A 26,885-nucleotide genomic window follows, 5' to 3' on the forward strand; every position below is an offset into this window, starting at 1 on the left:
GGTTTTAGAGTATGTGCTCTAAAAATGAGAAAAGTTAAGTATTAGCTTAACCTGTGCCACAATGTGTGAAGAGTCATAAATTACAAATTACTTATTCATGGTGTTGCTCATGATCGTAGACTTGAAACTGCTCCTTTGGACAAACTTTGGACAACAATATAACAACTTTTTATTGTTGACAACCAACATTATCATATATTAATGAGACTTAATAAACCCACAAATATAAACCGTAGTGTGGACAATGCTTTGACTTTCTGAAATCGTCTTGGGAATCTTTTCGTGATTCGGTATTTCCAACCCGGATAACACTTTCTGTGGATTCAGAGGAAATATTTCAATTTAACCAAGATACTATAGACTACTGACTTTAACAGAAAAATCCTAAATGTCTAAATGTAACCCATGTGAATGTTTTAGGTCTATGGGACACTTTGATTGTAAGAACTTATCTTGGCTCAGAGTAATATATGGAGATCTATTTCAGAAATATAACTCAGAAGATATTTTCAACTTTACTGTTTAGGTCAGAGCAATGGGCTACATGTAATGCATACTCAAGGATCTTAATAAATGTTTCTGTTTATTAAAAAGACTGTCCTTGTATTCTGTTTAAGTTATTTTTGAAGACTGGTGCCGAAACAAGCAAACAGGGAAATGTCCAAATGCAGTGACCATAAGCATGAATGGGTGAACCATTTTGAGTCCCTCTATGATGGAGTTAGATCAGTCATGATCTATGGACTTCATTACACCCTTTAATAATCCATTTACCCTGCCAAGTCTCCTAAAGATGAAGATCCACTCTTCTTGCTCTTATTTTCCTCAGTTACACATAGAAAATAAACAACCTTATTGGATTTTCTCTTCCTGGCGTCTGATTGTTTTTTCTGGTTTCTTTAGAAAAGATCAAAATCTGCTGTCACCAGTCAACTGTTGGTACCTGCTGCTGAACCAGGTCAGGAGGGAGAGTAAAGACCATGCAACACTGAGTGACATCTACCTCAATAATGTTATCATGAGGTTCATGCAAATCAGTGAGGACTCCACGCGGCTACTGAAAAAGGTGAGGATGGACAGATTACTTGGCTACTCCTGATTAGCTGACCAAAAAAGGTCAGCTAATCAGCTAATGACCTGACCTATATTTCTTTTGTGGATGCCTACCTGTCATTTATCTGTATTTGTTCGAAATTGAGTTGTTTAGGTCAGAGACTGACAGAAAATGGATTTTATCATGTAGAATTAAGGTCACTACCTTGTTTTAGAAAGTGACCTTTCCCCCTCACTCTCTAGAATTTGCTCATAATTAATCTAATAATTTCCTCTGTGTCTCAGCTAAATGTTTCCTAAGCCTAAAACAAGACAGATATGTCCCTTTAATTGACAGCTAAAATTAAGACAGATTATCTGACTCCAACAAATTTTCAGAGACTGTCATGAGAAACCTGAACCGTATTCATTTTTGGGCACTGTGCAAATAACACAATTTCTTTTCTGTCATGTGTATTGTATTCAACACAAAATTGGTTTCATTCTTTAATGTAATTTTCAACTTCAAGTAGCATGTCACTGACAAAATATGCTTTAAGAAAATTTCCATGCTTATATTTAACCTAAACCTGAGGGGTCAGACGTGACTTTTTCTTTTTGAATTTTAAACACGGTTTAACGCAACTAAACACAATCCAGATTTTTCCACAGCGGTCAGGTCAGCATTTTGTATAAACAGTCTCTAATTATAAATTAACCCGTTCACTTGGAAGCTGGCCTACTTAGTTGTATGATATGCAGGAAGTTATATTCATCTTTGCCTCTGCTGGCATGATGCTCCATTGAGCCGCTGTGGTTTGTTTTCTGAATTAGAGTAATGGCGTTGAACTTTGGGCACCGCAGCTTCAAATCAGTGTACGTTCACTCTTTCATGGCTTTCTGGTCAAAACCAAGCCGCTGCCTTTTTTCTCACCACAAAGATGACAACTCCCTAACAGATTATGAGCTCCTTGCTGCAGGAGTCGCATGAACTTACCACAGAGCTAAATTACAAAGTTGCCTTTCCTAAGTGGAGTGCCTTTGTGTACATTTAGCTTGCAGAAAATATTCTGCTTCTCTGTTCTTTCTTTCTTTAATTGATCAGAAACCTTCAAATTTTCCCTTCTTTATTTAGAAAATGAAATGTATTGTTTAGTTTTTGCTTTCAACTTTGGTTTTTAACACTGGTTTAGCCCAAATAGTTACCAAGAACCCTCAATGTGCTTCGGTTTAAGTCTTGTGGTTGTATTTAGTCCTAATGCTTAACTTATTGAAATTACATTATGGTGCAGCTCTGAGCACACTTTCGATCCTCAATGACCTGATTCACTGCAACTGCAGCACCTTTCACTCTGACGCTGTGGAATCTGGAGTATCAAACCACATCATGGAATGTTTGTCCCTTTAAAGTTCTGCAGCTTCTTTGTGGATCCAGGTGACATTGTGCAGACAAACAGCTGCCTTGTGGGAGGTCACATCTCGTCCTCTAATTAAAGCTTCCCCGAGCGTTTGATCTCAGCGGAGCTCCAATAATGAGGCACAAACAACAGAGAACTTCCCCGTATTACGTGAGCTCCCTCGCAGAGTTGAAGAGACAGATGTACGGCTGTCATCCTTCCAGCACATCAAAGACCAGGGCTTTTTAGTTTCTTGTATGTTCAGGGGTCATGCTGAGCAGTCCATTCACAGAGAGCAAGTAAACAAAGAAAGACAGGTCCTGGGGCCTCCATCAACATCCTCTACTTGACCACTTGGCTTTTATATATATTGTCTATCTTAAAAGTATTTTAAGATAGACAATATATCTTTTGTTTTTATGCTTGGATGGGTTTCATCACATTCACTTTCCATTATTCATACAACTGGCTCTTTGTTTTATTCTGCTCTGTTTTATTCATGACAGTCCTATTCTGTGGGAGAAAGAGACTACAAGGTGGTATTTCTGAAGTCTGATGCAGCTTTAAACTTTTCAGTAGGCAAAGTGTTAAAAATAGCAGAGAGATGGGGCGTGCCGTGGTGGCGTAGTGGTTAGAGCGACCCGTATTTGGAGGCCTTGAGTCCTCGACGCGGCCGTCGCGGGTTCGACTCCCGGACCCGACGACATTTGCCACATGTCTTCCCCCCTCTCCTTCCCTGTTTCCTGTCAGCCTACTATCATTTAAGGGACACTAGAGCCCACAAAAGACCCCCTGGAGGGGTGAAAAAAATAAATAAATAGCAGAGAGAATCTATTGTGCCGATTATATTGATTATGACTGATTCACATCAGTCATTTCCTGTCTTTACCGTTACACGATGCTGACCATCCTCCATGAGCTGTAGCATCTCAGGCAATAAAAAGATAGATTGTGTGGAATTTAAGAACAATTAAAAGTCCATTAAATTGGTCAAATATAGTACTGATATCGAGAAGGTGAATTCATGACATCTGAAATATAGTATTTTAGCAAATCTTGCATCTAAGCAGTCTTTACTGCATACACAGATTCAGCTAAGATTGCATTTCCATATATTTCTCAATCAAGATTTAATCAAAGTATTATGTTAAATGTAGTAAAAGTCTGCTCTGCAGTGGCAGGACAGCACCACACACAGAGGCCCTAAGCGACTGCTGCCTGTTAAACTGTGATTTATGTCAGCAGCTTTATGAAACCCACCACTCCCTAAAGGCTTCCCTGTTTTCTCCTCTCTTGGTTTGTTTTATCTTTCTGATGTGGTTGGTTCACAGATGGAATGAACTCAAAAGAGGAAATCTATTTGTAAGATCCTTGTGATGAATTAGAGTAATTTGGAAACTCCCCCAACTGAGAGTCTTTTCAAATGAAAGGGAGTAAAGTTGAGAAAATTAAATCAATACTGGTTATGCAACACAACATTTGGTAAGCAACTGTCGCTGCTTATAATTTGAGGTAAATATTTTGTGTTATATTTAGCTACAGTATAAAAGAGGAGAACATTTCAGGATTCAAAGCATTCTAAGTGTTGGTTCTTCAAGCAAAAAGGTTAGTAATGTCTTGAATGCATTGTTTCTTTACTGCCACGTCTGTCTTTACTGCTCTCACTCACGCAGACACCGTATCACAGCTCGTGAGATCCCTGGGAAAGCTTTTCATTGAGCTCTGGATCGCATCCCAGCTTTCCAAATGGGGAAGAGCTGATATGTGTTTGATCTGACAGATAGTCAAAGGTTTTGTCTTCTCAACTTACTGTTGCTTAAGACTTTTCCCACAAGGGTCGTTTCACGTCTTATTGCTCTATATGGGAAAAAATACGTCTTTATAAACAAATTCACTTGACTGTGACGAACATAATGGATTAGGTATCAACAATGCATTGTAAAAGTATTCACACCCGCTGAACTTTTTCAGGTTTTGTCTCAATGCAACCATAAACTTGAATTAATTTCCTTGCAGGAGTTGCACAAGTTGATGGAAGAATTGAAGTGACATTTGGAATTTTGCGACACATTATTGTATGTAGGAGACACAGCAAACATGTGGAAGAAGTTGCTTTGTTTAGACGAGATCAATACTAAACCTATAGCCTACATGTTAAATGCCTTGTGTTGAGTGAAACACCCATAAGGTGACAATGGACGAGATTTGGTTCTCTCGGTTTCCCCCCTGATTAAGTAACTGCAATAGATCGAGTATCGTTACTCACAAGGTGGTGATTAGGTAAGTGTTGCAGATAATCCCAGTCCCCTGGCAAGACTCTCTAAGTTCAGACACGAGACTCTAATCCTCTTTGCTGCCTGTCTTCTTGCTTGTGCAGCTTTAGCAGTAAGAGACATGCAATGAAAAGGAGATTGCATGTTTCTTCTGTCTCTTCATCCTTGTCTGCGCATTACTTTTGGTGCTGAAGAAACCCTGGAGCTGTAAAATTGGAGTGAATTATAAATCGGAATCATAATTGAAAAAAATGCTGGAGCTTTTGTTTGATTTTGAATATCCCTAGTTTAATTAATATTTTAAGAGGCATATTATTGCTACATTTCAGATTAAGAAAAATGCTGATTTGTTAAAACTGTATAATAATGTGACTTTAGATCTGAAAACTGTGGTACATATTTCCATTCATCCCCTTTACTCTAATTTCCCTTAATAAAATCAAGTGCCAACAACTACCTTTAGAAGTTAGTAAATAGAGTAAATGGAGCAGGCATACAATTCTGTCTCAGTTTAATTACAGCTGAGTTACAAAGATCTCCCAGGTTTGCTAAAGAACATCATGAAGACCAATGAACACAGCACATTCAAATTCTAAACATCTCACTTTCTTAGAAGAAAAATGAAGAATATGTAATAACTACTAACTTATTCAAACACGGCTGTCCACCTAAGCCACATGTGACAAACTTAAAGCCCAGGGGCCAAATCTGATCCGCCGTAACTTTTTATGTGACCCTCTAGACTCTAAATTACATTAATAGGGCCCCCGAGTTTTTCACAAATCCACAAAATCTGTGATTTTAATTGAAAAAAAAAAACAACAAAACACAAAAACCAATCACAAAATTCTGGAGGGACTGATTAGTGTGAAAAGATGTACAATATTTAATTTTAAGAAACACAAATAAACAGTTGTTTCATAATTTTTTAACAGTCTAATGGGATTTATCAAGACATTCTGGCACAACCGGCCCTTTAAGAACATTCAGATTTTTGATGTGGCCCAAAACGTAACTGAGTTCGACACCGCTGACTTCAGCTGATGAGCCTAAAACAGACACACTCTGGGAGAACTGCAGAGATCCACAGGTCAGGTGTCATCATCTGATGACTGAGCCCTCCACTAATTTGGCCTTTATGGAGGAGTGGCAAGAAGGAAGCAATTTTATGAAAGAAGGTCATAATGAGTCTAGTTTAGAGGTTTGTTTGCTGTCCTTGACTTAGCATGAGCTATTTGGCAAATGTCTCCAGGAGAGCTTGTGAAATCACACTCTAGAAGTATTGCAGTGAATACAAACATTTGCAATACTTTTAAGGGTTGTATTTGTAAAAAATAAAATAAAAGCCCTCACAGTTACACACTACTTTGTCTTGGTCTATGACATAAAACTTTAATACAAACAAAGTTTATTTTGGTGTGAAAATGACTTGGGGAAAAATGTCTGTGGACACTTTTTCAAGCCATTGAAAATCCATGGGTTTTAGCCAGTGCATTCCATGTTTTGATCAGAAGTAAAATTATTCTCCAGTAGGATTCATGTTACCCCCAGAAAACCCTCACATAGCCTTTTGCGCCAAGCGGCTCCCAGAATGAGATTTGTCTGAGGCTAACAGGGTTAGAAAGAGACCTGACGTGCCGGCCAAGGCTGTAACATCATCCAGGTAACATCCAGCCTGCGGTATCAACTGCAGTGGAGCAATCAAAAATTCATTGTCATGACTCATAACCTCATAAACATGTGATACACTGTCTTAGTCAAGGAAATAGTGCCAAGGAAATATGAAAGTGCCACAATTAGATTAATAGAAAAAGGTCCCTCTAAGTCCAGCACTGTTTAAATCGTATCCCACAACTGCTAGATGCATTAATGTGGGCATGTGTGTGATTGTGTTACTGAGTCAAGCCTGTGGCACGGCTGATTGAGTTAACATATTGGGAAGAAGTCTTAGTCTTGGCAGCCAAATAATGCGTTGAGCATGTGGGGAGTGAAACTCGAGCTGCTGTTGGGTGGAAAAGTGAGCAAGACACTGATATCGCTTTCACACTGAAAATCCTGGGAAAAAAAAAAAGTAATTCACTGTTATGTTGTGTCTTGTTCTGATTTAAGCCAGTACAGTTTTTTAAAATAGAAGTGTGGTCATTTGTGCAATAAACAGTGCCATTAATAAGGTCGTGATGTCCAAACTATTGAGCGCTCTTGTCTATAATATGCCACGTTGTTTGTGATGCATTTATTGCATTTAATTATCATTCAGTTTAATATTCAGAGAAAACCCTTTGTTACATTACAAATCAAGCAGACGAATGCATGAAACTTCTTCTCAGCAGTAACAAAAAACACTGACCGTTTCTCCAGTAGCAACTTATTAATAGGGTAAACAATTATTTTAGTAATCGACTAATCTATCAGTTATTCAGATGATTAATTGAGTATAGTTAAATATAAAAAAAGATAAAGTAAAATACTGGTAAACACTGCCATAACAGCAGTAATAATATTGGATATCAATATAGGCTTAGGTCCTTAACAATTTCCTTTCTGTAGCTTAGAAAATTAACCTGTAACAATAATATGTCATGTTGTAAGTCAACTTGGCAAAAAATACATAACATTTGAAATTAGTCAATCTAATAATAAAATAGCCTACTTCGTGTTGTCAGACAGGTTCTTTTGAAGTGTCTTTTTAATTCTACAGGTCTGCCAGAAATCAGGCCTGTGTGTAGTTTGTGAAACTGGACACTTTAAAAACACATGTTCTTAATCCTGACTAATTAATTATATATTAACTGCTTTTTCTATTAAGTATGATTATTTTTTGTGTCATATGAAAATTTGATTTATAATCTGAAAAATTTGTATATTAAAAGAGGGAGTTTGTTGTGACAAAAATGGACACCAATGGAAAAAAATATCTTACTAATTTTATGCAGTGTGAAAAAAATACATTGTGTAACTATTTTGTCTCTTTTGTTTTTTTCTTTTATTTTGCAGAGCAAGGAAATTGCTTTCCAGCTTCAGGAAGACTTAATGAAAGTGCTAAATGAGCTATACACAGTAAGTATTAATGACTTGCTTTGTTTCCACTAATGCATCTAATTATGTTCATCTTGACTGTGGTTGAGGCTGCTTGCTGGTGTTGAACTAGCTCTAATCAGAACAGCTTCCCATCATGTCTTTCAGTTTCACATCTGAATTCATCTGTAATTTGATATCTGACAGATCTAAATTGATACTTTGTTTTCAGCACCACACACAATCCACCGCACCATTTACTGTAGAATCTGTACTTCTTTTGTAGAATGAAACCATTAGGCAGTAAACTAGCTATTAAATCCTCCAAAAGTATCCAGGTTGTGCTTGCTTGAATCATTAGACCCCATGTTTTGTTTTTAATGGCCCTCATCAGCTACTTGCTCCGTCTCATCGGAAGAAAACTCCTAAAAACCCACAGAGGGATGCTTGGAGCAAAATAGCATTTTGCTGTTTAGTCTTCCTTTTGTATTGTTTCTTTTTGTCATTGTTGACTTTATTCAGTAGTTGTAAAAGAACAACAGACATTGCTTTGAAGAAAACTTTATAGTTAGGAGCATCCATCAGGCTGTAGACCTGATGGGTCTGTGGTGAGATGTGATGCTTGCAGTAGATAAGACCTGTGGATTGCGGGGTGGAGTTTCCGTGGGATAGGGTTTTGCAGGAAGTTACCCCGGATGTTCAGTCAGATTGGGATCTGGGGTGTTTGGAGGCCTGGGGTGTTGTCGAGCTTTGAGAGAGTCTCCTGATGCTGTAAAACACCACTGTTGTCATAAAATTCAGAGGTGTTTGATTAAAAACTTTTCTGTGGTTTGCAGATTAGTTATAAAGTTACAGACAAGCCTTGAAATGTTTAGTTTAAAAATGCTACTTGGTAGATATGTGCAGAAATAGGTCTTCACTTTCACTTTAGTTGTCACTAGAAATGACATAAAAAAACAAACAGTCCATGTCCGTCTTAATCAACAAGTTCAACTTTGCACTAATCAGGACAGCCACATAGTTGTCGCACCTCATTGTTACGATAGACTGACGACTATTCAGGCATTGAATGTATTTAAGCTCTTACTCCTAAGCTACATCTGTTTGAAGTTTGATAATTGTTTTAGATTTATCTATGGAATCTTTTATAATTATTAACATTCCTGGTTAAGATGTGTAATAGACCTTAAATAAATAATTTCTGCCCAACAATTGTTTATAAGCAAATGTGGGCAGCTGGTTAATCATGAATCTTTTGCTATTTGTGCAACTGTAACTTCCTATATCAGGCAGCTATATTTGTTTGATGTGTTGCTCATTCTTTGGAGCATTACATGTAACTTTTTGTTCCAAATTTGTATTGAACTAAAGGAAATATATCTAAATTTTTTTATTTCATATTTTGCTCCCTTGTTAATACCCAGATAGTGTCAAAACAAAGTATTTTGGTGCATCAGAGTGAGGAAGACTGCCAATTTGAGAAGTATTGTCATGTTGGTTAATCATTCTCCTCGGAACTCGCAATCAATAGCCTCTCTATTGATCGTCATGGTAACGATGGGTGTAAACTAATTAAATACAAGTCAACGCAGCTGTTGTGCCATCCCCAGTGATTGAATGAAAAGCTTTTAAGTTTGCTTTTAGTCTCCAGTTACCCGCTTCAGAGAACCAGCATGGTTGCACTCTCAGACCGTAACTCTGCTGCTCCAAACAAAGTGTTGCCTTCAACTCAGAGTGTCAGTCTCACCACTGTCCATGCAGCTGATTTGACCTGATTTAGTCCCCTGAGGGTACACACACACACACGCACGCACACTGTAGCTATTGCATCAGACAGTCACAGTCCCCGTGTTGGCCTCTGAGAATGAAATAACAGGTCTGGTCTGCTCTAAATGTGTCCCTCCAAAAACAGCTGCAGAGTAAACACAGCCGTGGCAGACTCCAGACCAGTAAGTGAAGAGTGCAGGGCCTGAGGTCAGTCACCCATCTCCAAACTGAATCCAGTTAGGCCAAACCCCAACCATAAGAGAGGAACTCCAGACAAATCAGGGTTATCTGTGTTGTTCCATACGTCCAAAAATAACTCCATTTGGGTGTAAAATGTTTATGTTCTGAGAAGGGAGAGTCTCCGGACTGAAGTTGAGGTTTTGAGCAGACAAGCTTGTTTCAGAAACAGGTTGTGAAGTTATAATTTGCTGGAGAAAGTTCAATCCAGGTGAAACCACTGCTGCTGTGTACCGCTGTATATGGACATAGAATGAAAATATATTTATTGTCAATAGTGACACCTAACTAGAAAGACTATTGGACATTTTATTTTCTCAAAGAAATCAGTTTTGTTTTAGCATTTTTTATGAGATTGTGTGGGTTCTGCATGCATGATTCTGGACTGCAGCAATTCAGAATCATACATGTTAGGTTAAATAAAGCTTCATAGGTTCATAGCTTCAAATAAAGCTCATAGGAAGGATTTTTTTTTGCAGAACTAATTGTTTTCTACATTTTTGTTGGCCCAGTGATGAACTAGCAACATATCCAGGGTGTCCTTCACTTTAATCCTTACGTCTGGTGGTTTATGGGTTGATGGATGGATGGATGGATGGATGGATGGATGGATGGATGGATGGATGGATGGATGGATGGATTAGGGTGGGGACAAGCATAAAATATGAACAATACAGCGATCTTTAAAGTTTCTAATCTAATTTGCTATGTCTGTTTTGAGTTAAATGCATTTGTACTAAAACTACTCAACGCAAAGCAAAGTCATTGGTTCTAAAATGTAATGGTACCAAATAATAAAGGAGAGGTGGAAAAACAATCATGACAACTTACTTTGTGTTAAGAAACTGCTTCAGTTTTAAAGATTATCCAGTAATGTTTTTTTTTCTATTTGAATAAGTCAAATATGGACTAAATTATTGTCCATTGACTAGATTTGTTTATATATAGTTCTTAATCAGATTTGTATTTACGTGGGAAGAAACCCCAGAGATTCTCAGTTTGCCAAAAATATAGCTAAAATCCTGTCTCATTTTTGCAAACCCAATATTGTAAGGTCTGGTCTGAGCTGGCTTCATCGTTACACTCTTCATCATCCTCCATAAAGCTCCAATAATTGTTTTTCCTTCTGAGCACTTTTATCTTCCTTTAGCTCTGCTGAATCTTTTTTTTTCATGTTTCATAGTCTACCTTCTACTTACAAGTGAGTCAGTTCCTAATTGATCATGGATATAGTATGACTAGCACACAAACTCCTTCCATTTTAGGTGATGACTCAGGCTGCAGGAAGTGTCTCTGAGTTTTTCCAAAATACAGAAGCACTGATGAACTGGCAGCAAGAGGAGATGAGCTCACAGAGTGGGAATTATCATTCAACAAGCATATGTTACAGATACAGCCGACATAAAGGCCAACACAGTAAAAATACTCACTCCCAGGTCGTATAATCAGCTACATTTGCAGGACTTGCATTACACTCATTCAGATTTCATTTAAGACTCCCAGACACTGAGTTTATTTGCTTTGGTTCAAAGTTGTAAATGTACAGTCAACCCTGAGATAATTCATCCTGCTATTTGGTCAAAGTGAAATGGATGTGGGATAAAATTATCTGATATGTAATGAATAAGCAGTTTGAGTTACAGAGCGTTTAGTAGTGGATTATAAAAGGCCAGTCATAGCTAAACACACGAAACTGACTGGATACTCAGAGTTTAGTCATTTAAGCACATTGCATCAATTTAGGATTTTTTTCTTTCTTTAAAAGGATGCCGGAATAAATATGCAATGAGGATTGTTTTCCTTGAATCTTAGTCTGATTTATTTTTGTGTGCATGTACAGGTGATGAAGACCTACCACATGTACCACTCAGAAAGCATCAACGCCGAGAGCAAGCTGAAGGATGCTGAGAAGCAGGAAGAAAAGCAGATTGGGAGGGGGGACCCTGTCTTCAGCATACGGATGGAGAAGAAGATTGAGAAAATAAAAGAGAAGGTGAAAAAGAAGCTTGAATAGTGCAAATTATTTTGAAATTAATAAAAAAAAATTAAATTAAATGATCATATTTAAATAAAACTAAGTAAGTTGTTTACAACTCGCTTTCCCTGTTGGCGTTTTTGCAGTGTCCTTAAAAAATGTGAATAATCTTTGAAGCATTCACATTTTGTCAGGTTAAAACCACAAACATTAATTGGATTTTATTTTTTAGGCTACCTCAAAGTAATTAATAAATTGGGAAGTAAAAACATGCTTTGATGCAAACTATTCCATTCTAGATTTTGCAGCCTTCAGCAAGATTTTTTCTAGAAGTTAGCTTTGTTTAGCTCCATCCTTCTTCCCACAAACTCTGTTCATATTTAGCATCCCTGATGAACAGAAGCATCCCCATATCATGATGCTGCCGCCACCATGTTCAATGGTGGGAATGTTGTGTCCAGGGTAATATGCAGAGTTGGTTTACCATGACATGGTTTTGTTCATTTTTGCATTTTTAGTGGTAAAAATATCATAAAACTATTAAGTTATGAAGTATCATATGCATTTGTGGCTTTAAAATCGTAAAATGAGTAAAAGTTGTAGGCGTATGAATGTTTCTGCCACTTACTGCAAGTAGTTGAAAGAAATCATAATATTGTGTAATAACTTTAACACTTCCAACAATGACAGAAAATGTGTTTGGTTCTGGCAAGAGTACACACCTCTCAGATCCCTTGACCCATTTAAAGAAAAACACCCTGAGAGCATTTTCACGTCCAAACAAGAGGTTTTACCCATACAACAGGCCTGTAATTTGTTAAATGTGGAACGGTTTTAGCAGAACCTTTCCAGGACTGCATTTTAAAGTGTTGAGATATGAATGATGATGAGTCAAAGCCTACTGGTCAGTCGGGAAACTGTGACTAAGAGTCGCATGTCCGTCTGGTGTGGGATGAAGGGATCCGGCTGAATCAAAGAGCACAAACTCTTTCCTTTGTTGAATGTTTTTTATTTCTGGTTTTGTTTCTTCTCATTATTTATACCACAATCTTGCTCATTTTTTCTAATGTTTATTGAAAACTTTCTTTCTGCCTGTAATCCAGTTTCAGCTCTGTGATTCACCTTCCCTGCAGAGACATAAAACTATAATCACTTGTCAAAAAGCCTGTTCTCTACTCATTAAATTTATCCTGTCACATTCGCTGTGTTGTTTCTCATTGCTGCCTCTAATCCTCTTGTCAGCGTCAAGCCAAGTACTCGGAAAACAAGCTGAAGTCGATCAAAGCGCGGAACGAGTACCTGCTGACACTGGAAGCGACAAATGCGTCCGTTTTCAAGTACTACATCCATGATTTGTCGGACTTAATTGATGTGAGTATGAATCCACACAACTCTCCCACGATAGAAATAAAGTTTTTGTGGAAGTTTTCTGGGTTTTAGAGCAAAATTTGAATCGTTCTTATGGCTTCTCACCTTGATCAGTCACATTTGAAGATTTTTTTTTTCTAATGAAAGGAGATAGTTTTGCATCAGTTTTTTTTTTTTTTTGTTAAAATAAAGGTTTACATTTGGTTACCATAAATCTAAATTGTATCAGTTTCTGAATTCTTGCACTTTTAGTAATCAATCATATCTCTTTTCATTGCTGTATAAGCAGACTTTATAGCTGGATCCTTTTGCTGTGTCCATGACTTATTTATGATCCAGCACACCTGCATTCCTCCCGTTTTAGTTTAGAGACACAGACTGCTGCACTAATTTCCCTGTTTTTTTCTATAGAAGCAGGGGAAGGTTGGGGTTTTTAGCTAGACTTTAGGTTTTTGTATTCCAAACAAGGCTAAAGGATGGAGAGACATGCAGCTTCTTCTCAGGCGGCATGCTGTGTGCTGAAATTACCCCTCTCCCTGCTTTGCTCACAGGCCTTCACATCTCACCAGGGTGTGTGTGTATCTGTGTGTGGTTGAGTGATATTATGTAGGATGCACTCTGCAGGAGCTGTGTGTGCAGGATTGCACATATTTTTAAATTAATGGAGAGACTTTTCATGGTCAAAAACAACGTCTGCTTCCAAGCAGGTGGAGCAGAAACATCCCTGCATCTTGGCTGAAAACCCTAGAAAAATGTAGAATTTGATGTAAATGTTTTCCATGTCTGGATATGATTAATGTTTTGTTTACAGATTTAATTCAACGTGTCATTGTCATCCATCCATCATTCATTATTCTGTCCACCTTTCCATCTCTCACTCCATCCCTAAGTCCAACAGGAAACTCTGGAAATTGTGGAAAAGATTGAAAGAGTAATTTTTTTTTAGAAACTCTGTTTCTTAGTGATTTCAGAACAGGCACTGAAATGTGTGACTATGAGTCATGTGTCATAGAATAAGATGAGGTTCATTGTATTAGGACTCATGTTAGGTAACACTCTTGGATTAAAAATATTGAAATGTCTTTCAATTTAAAGGTGAAACTGGAATTTTTCACTTATTGTGTATCTTGTGTTAAACTAAGCATTCCCATAGGATTATCATCTGTTCAAAGAAAGAAAGGGAAAAGAATTTAACAATAATGTCTGTTGAAAGGCTTGTGAAAAATAAAATAAATATCAAGTATTTCTGGCTATTACTCTAGAGATTACAATCATTTTTCAAACTTTGTTACAGGTTCTCAATTAAACTTGCATTTTTGGACTTTTGGACTTTGACAGGGTCATTCTAATGCACAACAGGTGCTTTGATCAAAGCCACTCCATTGTAGCTCAGGTCATATGCTTAAGATTATTGTTCTGCTGGAAGGTATGTCTTTTATTTAGTTTTCCTTCCAGTATTGCAGTATTTAGTTCCATTTGTCTTCCTTTCAACTCTGACAAATTTCCTTGTCCTGCTACAGAAAAGCATTCTCACAGGTTGATGCTTCCAGTTAGGTTTCCAGTACACAGAGCCTTTTGCATGTGGGCCAAAAAAAGTTACATTTTGATCTTTTCTGACCAGCACACCTTCATGACCCCTCCATGGCTTGTGACAAACTGCAAACATCTCGCAACTTTCTTTCTTTCTTTCAACAATGAGCTTTTTGTTGCTCTTCTACTAAGGCAAGACTTGTGAAGTGCACAGCTAATAATTTCCCGCTGACGGATTCTCCAACCTGAACTATGGATTTTTCAAGTCTTCAGTGCTTCAGTCTTCACTTTTCAATGCAGATGATGCATTGAAAAGTGCTCACTCAGAAGTTTTAAGTTGAGACCCTGTTTTATAACCTAATCCCATTTTAAAGATCTCTTATCTGCTGTTTTCTGTGGTCTTCATGGTGCTGTTTGTTTACTGATGCTCTCTATTTGAATTTTAAAGTTGCAAGTCAGCTGTGTATGAAAAATCCTAATTTTACAAGTCATTAGAAAATATACAATCAAATTACTCATTTTATGAAGAGATTTTTTCTTTTCATACATCACAATTTCTGAGAAATCGTGTTTTATTTCTTATATATTCTTTTAAATTTTCTTGCTTTTGCTGGAAATTGCTCATCTAATATTTCTCTTCTGTTTTAATCCATCTAGTGCTGCGACTTGGGATATCATGCAAGTCTGAACCGGGCTCTGCGGACCTACCTCTCGGCAGAGTACAACCTGGAAACGTCACGCCACGAGGGTTTAGATATCATTGAAAATGCAGTGGACAGTCTGGACCCACGGAGTGACCGACAGAGGTTTATGGAGATGTATCCAACAGCCTTCTGCCCACCAGCCAAATTTGAGTTCCAGTCTCACATGGGGGACGAAGTATGTTTAACTAATGTATTGATGAGAAGTGGCAGTTTTGTAGCAGTTTCACAGTTAATTTTTGTTGTAGCTGATGGAGAGTTTAGATCCGAACCCAATCTGAAATTCAAGGTCGATTGGGTCAAAATTAAACGGTTAGTAGTCAATGAGCTTTTGTGATGCATTTTTAATAAGCCTACAATACACAGCTTAGAGAAAACTTAACAAGAATGCACAATATAAAATTAAGTAAATTTACTTATTATAGTCTAAATAGAGAAGGTAGTTTACCCTGTTAAGGAAAGAAAGGTGCAGAAGTTAGACTGTAACAAGCCCAGCACAATGCACAACTAATGCACACATAGAGCAGGTTTTTTCCGCTCCTATCAGTCATATATTTGAGAAGATTTGCACTTGACTCAACCTTCAGCTACACGATGCAATGGAGCTGGAATATGTTAAACAGAAGCTAAAAACGGGACAATAACTAATAACATAGCAGCATGCAAAGTCAGAGATCTGGGAGGATTTTCAACTGGTATCAGTTTAGGATATGTCGGGTTTACTTCGGACTCGGGTCTCTAATTAGAGTTAATTAGTTGGGTTGGATCGGGCTTGGACACAGTGCCTATGGGCTCAGGGCCTGGTTGGATTTTTTAGGCCTGATCTAAGCTCTAAGCTCATGAGAAACAATCTCAAACATAATGAAATGAGGTTTTAATAGTAGGTGTTGCAATCCAGTTGTTTTTTTTTTATTGTGAACAGGCTGCAGCATCACTTTTTATAGAGCACTAAATTTTGCAAATCAAGCATTATTCCTTCCCCTGGACTTTAAGTAGCTCAACATGTGTTCGGAGTTTAATTGCCCGGATGCCACTTTGCTGATATCATGTCTGTTTGGTAGCTCTTCTTCTGTGGCTGTCTGCCTTTCAGTTCACAGAAGTCACTGAGGTTTTCTCTGTAATTAAAGAAGAATGTGGAAAAGATTTATTACTACATAAAGACGGGTTCTCTCTTCCAGGTGTGCCATATCACAGCACAACCGCCAGTCAATGGGGAGCTCATTCTCAGGTTCCAGCAGTTGCAGTCTCGACTGGCCACTCTGAAGATTGAGAATGAAGAGGTAAGATGGTACCCTGCAGTTTAAATAAATAATCCAGAAATTTATGGGGGCATTATAAATACATCCCCTTTCTTTGACTTGACTTCTGTTGACTTGGATAAAAGAGAACTTCAGAGAATTAAAGCTGCTAAAGGAAGTTTGTCTGACGTCAACAAGATTGGAGGAGAAAATAATAGCGCTGAAGATTTAAGTTTAAGTGTTTGTCACACATACAGAAAACCCACAAGCTCATATTTACACTTTATTTATGTTCATCTATTTCATATCTCACAGCTAGTTTACAGTCCTTTTCCTTTTTTGCTGCAAGAATTCACCACAGTTCTTTTATTTGCGCAAACGTCTGCTGCTATTTTCTGTTGTATCTGTGTGAGAAAGCAACTCAACATATGCTGCTGAGCTAAAAGAACGAAGGCCTTGACTGCTCCTTTTTCTTCACACTGTTCACTCACACATATCCGCCTGACTGCTGTATTATGCCTGACTGGCTTCTCCTTTTTCAGACATCTGTCGGGCTGCACAGTGGCTCAGTTGGTAGCACTGTTGCCTTGCAGCAAGAAGGTTCGATTCCCGGCCCGGGGTCTTTCTGCACAGAGTTTGCATGTTCTCCCTGTGCATGCGTGGGTTCTCTCCGGGTACTCCGGCTTCCTCCCACAGTTCAAAAACATGACTGTCAGGTTAATTGGTCTTTCTAAATTCTCCTTAGGTGTGAGTGTGTGGTGCATAGTTGTTTGTTCTGTGTATCTCTGTGTTGCCCTGCGACAGACTGGCGACCTGTCCAGGGTGAACCCCGCCTCTCACCCGGAACGTTAGCTGGAGATCGGCACCAGCACCCCTCCTGACACCAGTAGGGACAAGGGTGTAAGAAAATGGATGGATGGATGGATGTTATTGCCCTCCATTTTTCTGTGTTTGGGCTCCTTTACTTTTACTCATTCAAAGAAGCAGCAACACAGGGGTCAACGTCCATAACATCTGTTTGATATTTTGAGTCAACACTCAGATCTTAAGTGATCCTGACACTTTCAAACCATATTGACTTATTAGGTCTGCATTTAGCTACATATCTCACCATGCAAAAACAGATTAGCATCATGCTTTCTTTTGCTTAAGTAGTTGACATATTGTAGCTCCTATTTCTGCACGTCAACAAGGGGTTAGTAATATAGATAAAAATATTTGGATGGCAAAAGAAATGCAAGTTGTGCCTTTCTGTCTGAACCTGCTAACAGAAAAATGTGCACAACTTTGCAGAGGAATTTACGCATTTTTCACATTGTGACACATTAAAACCACAAACCTCAATGCAAATTATTGGCTTTCTTCTTATGATAGGTAATGTGACAACACAGAGTAAGAAACGTCGTTTCTTCATCAAAAATCTGAAGACTGCTCAGTACAATTTAGTTTGAAACCCCCATATACATTTCAGTGCAACCAATTGCTTTCAGTGACCATACTTTGATTTCTAATAAAAGAGGACACTTGCCAGAGTCTTGAAATACTTCATAAAACAATCAGCATTGATATCAGCGCAATACGTAAAAATGAGCCAAAATGAACAGTCGATGTTAATTTTTGTCTTGTTGCCATTTGTTTATCGTATGTGTGTCAGGAGGGAGAGAAACTGGATTGGTGATGTGGTATTTGTCTGGTGGATGCAGCACAGGATAGATGGGTGTTTGACTGAAGCAGAGAAGCAATGTAGGGCGTGTGGTCTCTTTTGAATCATGTTGAGCCTGCAGGGAAATATATGTGCTACAGGTGAATACTGCTATAAAAGCATTATTAATATTGAATGTTGATCATATTCAATCAACCCTAATAATTACTCTATCAATAGCATATGTCAAATGGCCAATTCCCTCATCTATTCACTATGCCTTTCAGATTTTAATAGGTAAAAGATATTCAGAACCATGCATAATTTTCTTCCCTCTTCAAAGTGATGTACTACTTTTTTTGGGACTAACACATAAAAAGACCTATAAAAAACTTGAAGTCTGGAGTTGCAATGTGACGAGATTAAAAATATATATAATTTTCTCGATCACAAGCTTGCTGTGGTTACCAATTAAATGTTCTTAATGTGATTCAGCAGCTGTCGTCAAATTAGTTCAGATTTTAAAAGGCATGTAAAAAATATTCTGTAAAGATTACAAAATATTAATATTAATTGGTAATCATAGAGCAGCTAATTGCAATTATTCAACTGCTTAAATGTGGGGGAAAAAGACACCTATTGTGTTAAACCTGTCAGCGCATGTGAAATATTAGATGGCATGCTAGCAGTTTTTACTTACTGTGTTGTAGACTCCAGATAGAAGCAGGTTCTTCTCATGGGACCTTCTCTGTGAGCACTGATTAACAAAAGTGGTAATGAAAAAATGAACTGCCGTCAGTGTTTGGAACCATGTTCAAGTTTGGTTTGTTTCTTTCTTTTTTTACATCTGGATGTTTGGTTGCTTGCACATTATTTATGATGAGATATGATGCTAGGAAAATGAAGGCTAAGTTGAGCTAGAAAAGGTAGATAATCAGGACAGCAGGCTGCAGAAAATGTTTGCCACTGGCCATTGTTAAGCAATGTAAACATTCATGCAGACTCTACACTCTTGGTCAAGACATTGATCCTTCTATAAGAGGGAAAAAATATCGAGCTCTAAATTTATTTCAGAATTTCTTTCAGAGCTTTTGTTGTTGTTTTTGTCAGGCGTCTGCTGAATCTCAGATCAACATATTTTGGATGTTTGGATAAAGTCAGATCCTCAAACCAAAGAGTACAAATTAAAAGTAATGGTGCTGTTTTCCGGTACATCCCTTAAAGTTGTTGGTTTGACCATTAAAATATTCAAATGGCAATGATAGGTTTTTAAAAGATTGACAGATTACAAACTCTGTGAGTCATTTGAACTTTGCAAAAACAGAAATAGACTTAAGTTGGGAGTTGATGCATTTAACAGCTACAGCCTGATTTAATTGCAGTAAGTTCACTTACTCGCTATTTGTCTATACCTGCAGTATTTTATTATGGATGAATTCCAAACCAAACAATTTGGAATTTAAAATAACATTCATTGCTTTAAATGTTAGAAAGCAAGATGAGTATGAAATGCTGCCTGAAAGTTGCCCATTTATAGAATATCTTTTCATTTGCTACCACTCTTAACATGATATGCATGTGATCTTTCTCTTTAATGAAACCTGGATTTTCTTTTACCACATGAACTGACAAAATTTATATCAATTAAAGTCAACATCTGTGCTTTTATTTTGGCTTTATTTGCCGTTATATACCAGTTAGAGAGCATAGTTAGAAGTAACAGAATAAATCAAATTGCACCTTCTGTTCTGTGCCTGTCTTTGTTGTACTTAAAGTGTACCTGGTCTCGCTCGTTGCCTGCAGCAGGTTCTGCACAGTAGCATCAAAATCAAAGTGCCAAAAAAACTTCGTATCGCCTTTAAGTTTTGATAGCTGTGGCATGACACTTATGTTTAACATGAAGAGGAAGGAGAAAGTTGTGCATAGGAATCTATTTTTTCATCATCAGGTCAGCATGTCACCACAGGCAGAGACCAGCTTAGCAGAGTAATGTTGAGACTCTTCTGCATAAAGAACTTTGCCCCTGAAATTACAGGAAATGTCATTTGTTCACTCCCCAAATCAAATGTCATTTACTGCCACCATGGTATATTCTTTACATTATTTGCCCATAATTGAAAGAGAAAATGCTCAGTGTCAGCCCAGTTAAAGTTGCAGTGTTTGCAGGATTTCTGAGCACATGCAACACCACCACCCCCAACCCACTTTGTACATTTGAGTGTGTGGAAGCTGACAAGCCCCGGTTTGCTTTGTGTCCTTGTCTGCCTGCGGATGTCCTGCTGGGTCAGAATCTGAGGGCACTACAGCCTCATGTACGGATCACCAGATGGCCTCTCTTCCTGGGCATGGTGTGCCAGATTCACCCTTGAAAAACGAACTCTCAAAGCACGGCGGCGACCTGCGAGCTCCACTGTCAAACCTAAAAGAGAGTCTGTTGTTATGTGGACAGGAAAAGAGACAGGGCAGAGTTTTGTAGACGTGCAGCTGCATCCTCAAAGCACTTCTGAACTGGTGAAAGAAATCATGCTGAATAATTCACTGGTGGGTGGAGTGCAAAATGGGAAGTCTGACCCTGGATTTCAACTCAGCTGGGAGGAGCTCACTGTTACAATCGCAATCAACGTTTTCCTGCAAGGACAGTTTTGTTTTCTGGTCCCTAGTCCACCTTCCAATCACACAAAAGTGATATCCATTGGATCACCTTTGTGTGATCCAAAGTTCACACGAATGTTTCTCTGGTGCCTGGTATCCTCTAAGCAGAACACAAGCCGACAGAGATGTTGTTCCTATGATTTTTCACATGAACTTCTGGTAATCTCATACCATCTCTTCTGAAGGGAGTGTTTATTTTTCTACAGATACATTTCAGGGAGACGCATCAAAGCTGGTGTCTGTCTGTGTTCATAGCTTGATGAAAGGCAGATTACACCCTTACTGCAGGGTCTGTTGAAAGCTATCGGACTGCAGTCTGGCTTCAGAGATGTGTTGATAGATGCTGAAATAACTGCTAAGTGATGGGTTCCTTCTGACCTGGAGAGTCACACTTATTTAAAACGTCACAACTGGAAGTATTTCAGGTTTTGACAGTGCAAAAGTTATTTTTGGCTGCCAGAATGAAGTTTTGGAATAAACCACACTAATAATCCGGAAGCTGAAATGTTGACAGTGAGCTTTTAGACATAGCTTAGCACAGAAAAATAAACTTGACGCCACCCATGGGGCTTTGAGTAGGTCTGTTGTACAGCTGCGGGGCCTGGTGGGCATATAGTCAGAGTGTCCCCGTGAGCTGTGTTGTAATTGAGCCCAGCAGTGAACATCGATAACGATTCGTACGCTGAATAATGAATAAACTCAACAGCTTTTTCACTGGGAAACATTCTCTTGCATGCATGACTTCTGTTTTTATAATGACAGCTGGGCCTCTCTCCTCTGAAGGGGCCACCCGGGATGGGACTTGCCAGTGAGTGAGGGATCCCAAACACACTCAGTGTGTAGCTAGTGAATAAATGTCACAATACATTACATTTTCTTAGGACTTCTTTTGATTCTTTTCAAATCAACTTTTTAAGAGTTTAGAGTCCACTATCTTATTTTTTTTTTCTGTCATTACTCATGTTCCAACCTGTAGTTTGTTTCACCCGAATGACATGTTGGATAACATTGAGACTACAGCCACACTGTGTGCTTGAAGACATGTTTCAGCACTGTAATCCATCACAGGAAGAGAATACAGCCTTTTATTTTCCGGGGGGGGTGTCTTCTCTTTTGAACGCAGACAGGCTTAAAGGTCAAATAGCTTGTGAGAAACAAGCTGTAATTGTTTTGTCTGGATGAAGTCTAACTATTTACATCCCCAGTCTACCTTGTCCTTTAAATATCATCGAGGTCAGACCTGCTAAGTAGTTCCTGAAAAACGGGGATGCTATCTTTGTGTTAAAGGTGAATGGGATCATTAAGAATAATTGGAAGGAAATCTTTTTTTTTTTTTTGCAATAAGGGTCCCTTCAATCCGTGCAGCAGACAGAACTAAAATGGTCACAACCCTCTGTTTTCGGACAGGATATCTCCCTGTCAACCGGTCAAAGAAGTATTTTCCTGGAGTTTTCCAGAGAGGTAGTTGTTTTTATTCCTGTACCTTCCGGGCCTCTTTTCCTCTGCAGCTTTTCCGCATCAATGATTCATTCTCTTGCTATATACAATATATATATTTTACAGACCAAAAGTTTGGACACACCTTCTAATTAAAATGGGTTTTCTTTATTTTCATCACTATTTATAAGGCAATAAATCCCACTTATTAACCTGACAGGGCTCACCTATGAAGTGAAAACCATTTCAGGTGACGACCTCTTGAAGCTCATCAAGAAAATGCAGAGTGTGTGCAAAGCAGTAATCACAGCAAAAGGTTGCTACTTTGAAGAAACTAGAATATAAGGGGTATTTTCAGTTGTTTTACACGTTTTTGTTTAGTGCATATTTCCACATGTGTTATTCATAGTTTTGATGCCTTCAGTGTGAATCTACAATGTCAATAGTCATGAAAATAAAGGAAACTCATTGAAATAAAAGGTGTGTCCAAACTTTTGGTCTGTACTGTATATATATATATATATATATAGATATATATATACACTCCAGGTATGTATGTACGTACGTATATGTACATACACTGGTGGGTGGAGTGCAAAATATAAAGTAGAATAATTATAGCATTATTAAAAATTGCGGTTGTATTTCTACAAATTACTATGTTGTTCTGATTGTGGTCTCTTTTTCTCATGCACTCTTTTGGTTATTAAACATCTGCCATTTGCAGGGCTTTTACGGATGCACTTTCACTTTTTATTTGCTTGTCCCATAATCTTATGTCGCCACATGATAGAGCCAGTCATGGTCTGCAGCTCTTGGATAACTTAAACATGTTTTGTAGTGAATGGAGAAGGGTATGCTTGGCCAAAACCCTGATATTTATGTGCTTCAGGAGAAGCAGCGTTGACAGGCTAGAGGGGGTTATGGAAATGAATCTTTGAAGGCTGCAAGTGGATGTACCACCTCCAGCCAGCACCGCTCACCTCCAGCCCCTCTGAGTGCAAGCAAGCTGATTGCTTTGGCTGGGAGTCATGTTAAGCAGCCTGCGGTTTTTAAAGATTGTGTATCTTGTCAGAAAGCACCTCAATTTTTTAGTGTCATGAGATGGAGAATGTTTTGGAGAGAGTAGGAGGAAAATGGGGGAATGGTGACATTGTGATGGTGAAGAGGCGATATCTGGATTTTAAGCTGGTTTTGTTTTTGTACTTTGATCATAGCTTCTTCTTCTGATTGACAGGTGAAAAAGACATCAGAGGCCACTTTGACCACCATCCAGGATATGGTGACCATTGAAGACTATGATGTGTCCGAGTGCTTCCACCACAGCCGCTCCACAGAATCGGTCAAGTCCACCGTGTCCGAGACGTTCCTGAGCAAACCCAGCATCGCTAAGAGAAGAGCCAACCAACAGGAAACGGAGCAGTTCTACTTCATGGTGAGAGGCAGAAAGAAAACATAAATATTTGATGTGTGTCTTATTTTGAAAAGAAATTAAAATGCATATCAGAGATTTTATAACAAAATTTACCTCACGTCAAAGCTCTTACTTTCACTTAAATGTACTTTTTTTTTTACTTAGAAATTGATTATCTTTGGCAGAGGTCTTACTCTCCTTAAACATCTCTATATTGTGAAAGCAAACTGCTATCTTGGACTGGTTGGAAGATGGACATGTTCTGATAAAAGCTTTAAAAAGGCTTTTAGGATGTCCTTTGCCCTTGGCTGCCTTATCAGTGATTGCTGTCTTGAGAGCTGGCTCTCTGGCTGGCACTCGGGGCGGCCGTGTAATTACTCTCAATTCTCCACAGAAATTCCGTGAGTTTCTGGAGGGCAGTAATCTCATCTCCAAACTGCAGGCCAAACACGACTTGCTGAAGAGGACACTCGGTGACGGTACGGTCAAAGTCCTTTTTTTTGCCCTCCCCTGTGCTCATTCGTACCCTGTTGTTGTGCTTCCTCCAGTCTCTCCCATGAGAGCTTTAACTCTTTCCAGAGACACAAAATTTAGATAATTTCATTAGGTTTTTATTTGATAGACCAACAAAACTGTGAAAGTTGAAGTAGAAGGTGCAAAAAGTGCATTGTGTTCATATATTCAGCCTCCTTTTCTATGACACCCCCAAATAAAATCCGTCTAGTTCCATTTAAAAATAGCCTAATTAGGACATAGTATTGATCTGTGTATAATAAAATCTCAGTGCAAATACAGCTGATTAGTGAAGCTCTCATACGTTTGTGAGAACCAAAGAAAAACAGGGGGATACCTCAAGGCTGTTGTTGTGGGAGGTTTAAAGCAGCTTTAGTTTACAAAAGACAAAATCTCACAGAACAATTTTCAAACCATTATCTAAAAATGAACTAGGAATCTACCAAGATGTGGCTGACCCCCTCATTAGAAGCAGTCAAGCCTACAGTAACTCTAGAGGAGCTGCTCATAGTCACAGCCCAGACAGGACAAAGCAAACCTGTAAGGAAGCAGCACTGGTCAGCTGAAACCATAATGTCACCTAGCAAAATGTGTGACTGATGCTGCATATAGCCATTCCCACTGTGATGGTGGCAGCATCATGATGTGAGGCTGCTTTTTTTTCAGCAGCAACATGGAAGCTAGTCAGTGTAGATGGTAACATGAATGGAGCTAATCACAGAACAATCCTAAAAAAAACTGTCAGAGGCTTTAAAAGACTGACCTTTTCATTATAGCTCATTATAATGAAAAGGCTTTAGATCAAAGCATAGCCATGTGTTAGACTGGCTCAGCCAAACTAAACCAAAATCCAACCAAAATCTTTGGCAAAACTTGAAAATTGATTCTGTCTGAAATTCAATTGAACTTGAGCTATTTTGCAAAGAACAATTGGGGAAAAAAGTTTAAGTCTCTAGATGCACAAAGTGGGTGGAGGCGTAAACCAATTAGACTAAGTACAATAAAATGTTCAGTCAGAGGGACTGAAAGTAAATAATAGAGCCCACACTTTTCACATTTTTATCTTGCTCCTTCCACTTTACAATGATGCTTTAGTTTTTGTTGATCTATCACATGAAATGCCCCTAAAATACACTAAACTTTAAGTTGTCCTACTTTTAGTCTTTTCTCTTGCAAACTCCTATATTTTACTTTTTTTCCCCCTATTCTTGAAAAACATCCTGATAGAAATCTGGGTTTTAGTCATTCAAGCCACAACTGAAAGGGATTTTTAATTTGCATTATCCGACTTACTGACGTTGCTCCCCATTTAAGACTGCCTCGTATTAGTCAGCTAGCGCTCACTGGATCGGGCTCTCATTGTTCCCCTTTGGTGGGATCTCAGTCAGTAACTGTCGGTGCCTGTGGTGACCTTCACTCCTGGTGGTCTCCGTAAAATTGCCCACTTAATGAGCAGCAAAGCCGTGACTGAGCAACGAGGAGAATAGTCTGCTGTTTCTGACACACATGCCTCTTCATCTTCCTGTTGTCACGGAGCTGAAGGACAGCATGTGTCGGTCAAACACAGCAGCAGGTTTTATGCTGTTCATAAAATTTAAGCATCTTCTGATCATTAATGTTAAAGTAGATGTTTTCCTTCTAATCTTATTTTATTAGTCACAACTTGTAGATTGTGTGGTCAGAAAATGTCCAAATGTCCGCATGCCCTGGCTCTTTAGTCTATTGAACTTGTAATGTAGCTTTTTGCGTCGACTGCGAGCTAGAGTGCACACGTGAGAGCATAAAAGCAAACATGGTCCTGTGCTGAGGATTTATTTTAGCTGCTCAAGGGGCCAACGGTAGTAGACAGATGGCAGGCTTCAAACGCTTCACTAACCGTGTGCACATTTCACCGCCGGGACACCCGAGACAGGTCCTGGCATGTGCACCAACTCCAACTTTATGCGTCTTCTCTGTTATTTTTCGTCTCTCCTCTTGCTGCAGGCCATCGAGCTGACTACATGACCACAAGGTAAAACACACCCACACATGCAAACACTGCCACATGCAAACACATCTGCTACTATTCATGTTGAAAGTAGAGGGCAGGTGGAGTCTTCAGAACCAACATTTTCAAAGCGTGTGAGGTGTTTCACAGCTTCAATGCAAGGATGATGAAATTCTGCAGTTCAATTCTCGATTGTTGGGAAACTGACAGTCATTTTAGAGCCGACATTTTTATGGAATTGTGGAATTAACAGATCATATTTAAAACAACAGCAGCAGTGGTTAAAGTGCATCTCCCCTCAATGCTCAGACTGACTTCATAAGGATCTTACAAACAGAAGCAGTATGGCAAATAAACCTTTGAGACAATTGTTGCCTTACTGCACTTAAAATCCCATTTTCGATCATGTAAGGCACAACTAACAGCACATTCCTTCCATTTTGGCACTGGAATGTTGGATACAATTAACATGATATTTTAAATTACTTTATTTGTTTGATCTATTCATTTCAAATATTTATTTAGTTATTAGATTGTGGCATTTCCCACCCCTTAAAATCAAGTCCACCAGCCTCAGGTTCGAATCCTGTTACATTTTCTGTAGCTTGATACTGGTGAAGAGAACTGTGTGGGGATGTGTCAGTCTGTGAACAGAACTTCCTAAATGTACGTTTTTTTCAATCAAATAGCCCAGCGCGACATTCTTG

General features: G+C 38.6%; 1 protein-coding gene across 4 annotated transcripts in view; it reads left to right on the forward strand.

Annotated features, from left to right (window-relative positions):
- Positions 1-26,885, forward strand: part of srgap1 (SLIT-ROBO Rho GTPase activating protein 1) — an 86,458-nt gene that overhangs the window by 34,457 nt on the left and 25,116 nt on the right. For all 4 annotated transcript variants that reach the window (XM_023353238.1, XM_023353236.1, XM_014470311.2 and 1 more), the window contains exons 3-11: positions 904-1,066; positions 7,697-7,759; positions 11,562-11,714; positions 12,939-13,067; positions 15,252-15,473; positions 16,474-16,575; positions 23,502-23,699; positions 24,073-24,157; positions 26,175-26,202. In XM_023353238.1, the coding sequence (XP_023209006.1) occupies positions 904-1,066; positions 7,697-7,759; positions 11,562-11,714; positions 12,939-13,067; positions 15,252-15,473; positions 16,474-16,575; positions 23,502-23,699; positions 24,073-24,157; positions 26,175-26,202 (1,143 nt within the window). The remainder of the gene's footprint in view (positions 1-903; positions 1,067-7,696; positions 7,760-11,561; positions 11,715-12,938; positions 13,068-15,251; positions 15,474-16,473; positions 16,576-23,501; positions 23,700-24,072; positions 24,158-26,174; positions 26,203-26,885) is intronic.

Source organism: Xiphophorus maculatus, chromosome 2 (genome assembly GCF_002775205.1).
Source record: "Xiphophorus maculatus strain JP 163 A chromosome 2, X_maculatus-5.0-male, whole genome shotgun sequence".
In the NCBI taxonomy this organism is placed as follows: Eukaryota; Metazoa; Chordata; class Actinopteri; order Cyprinodontiformes; family Poeciliidae; genus Xiphophorus; species Xiphophorus maculatus.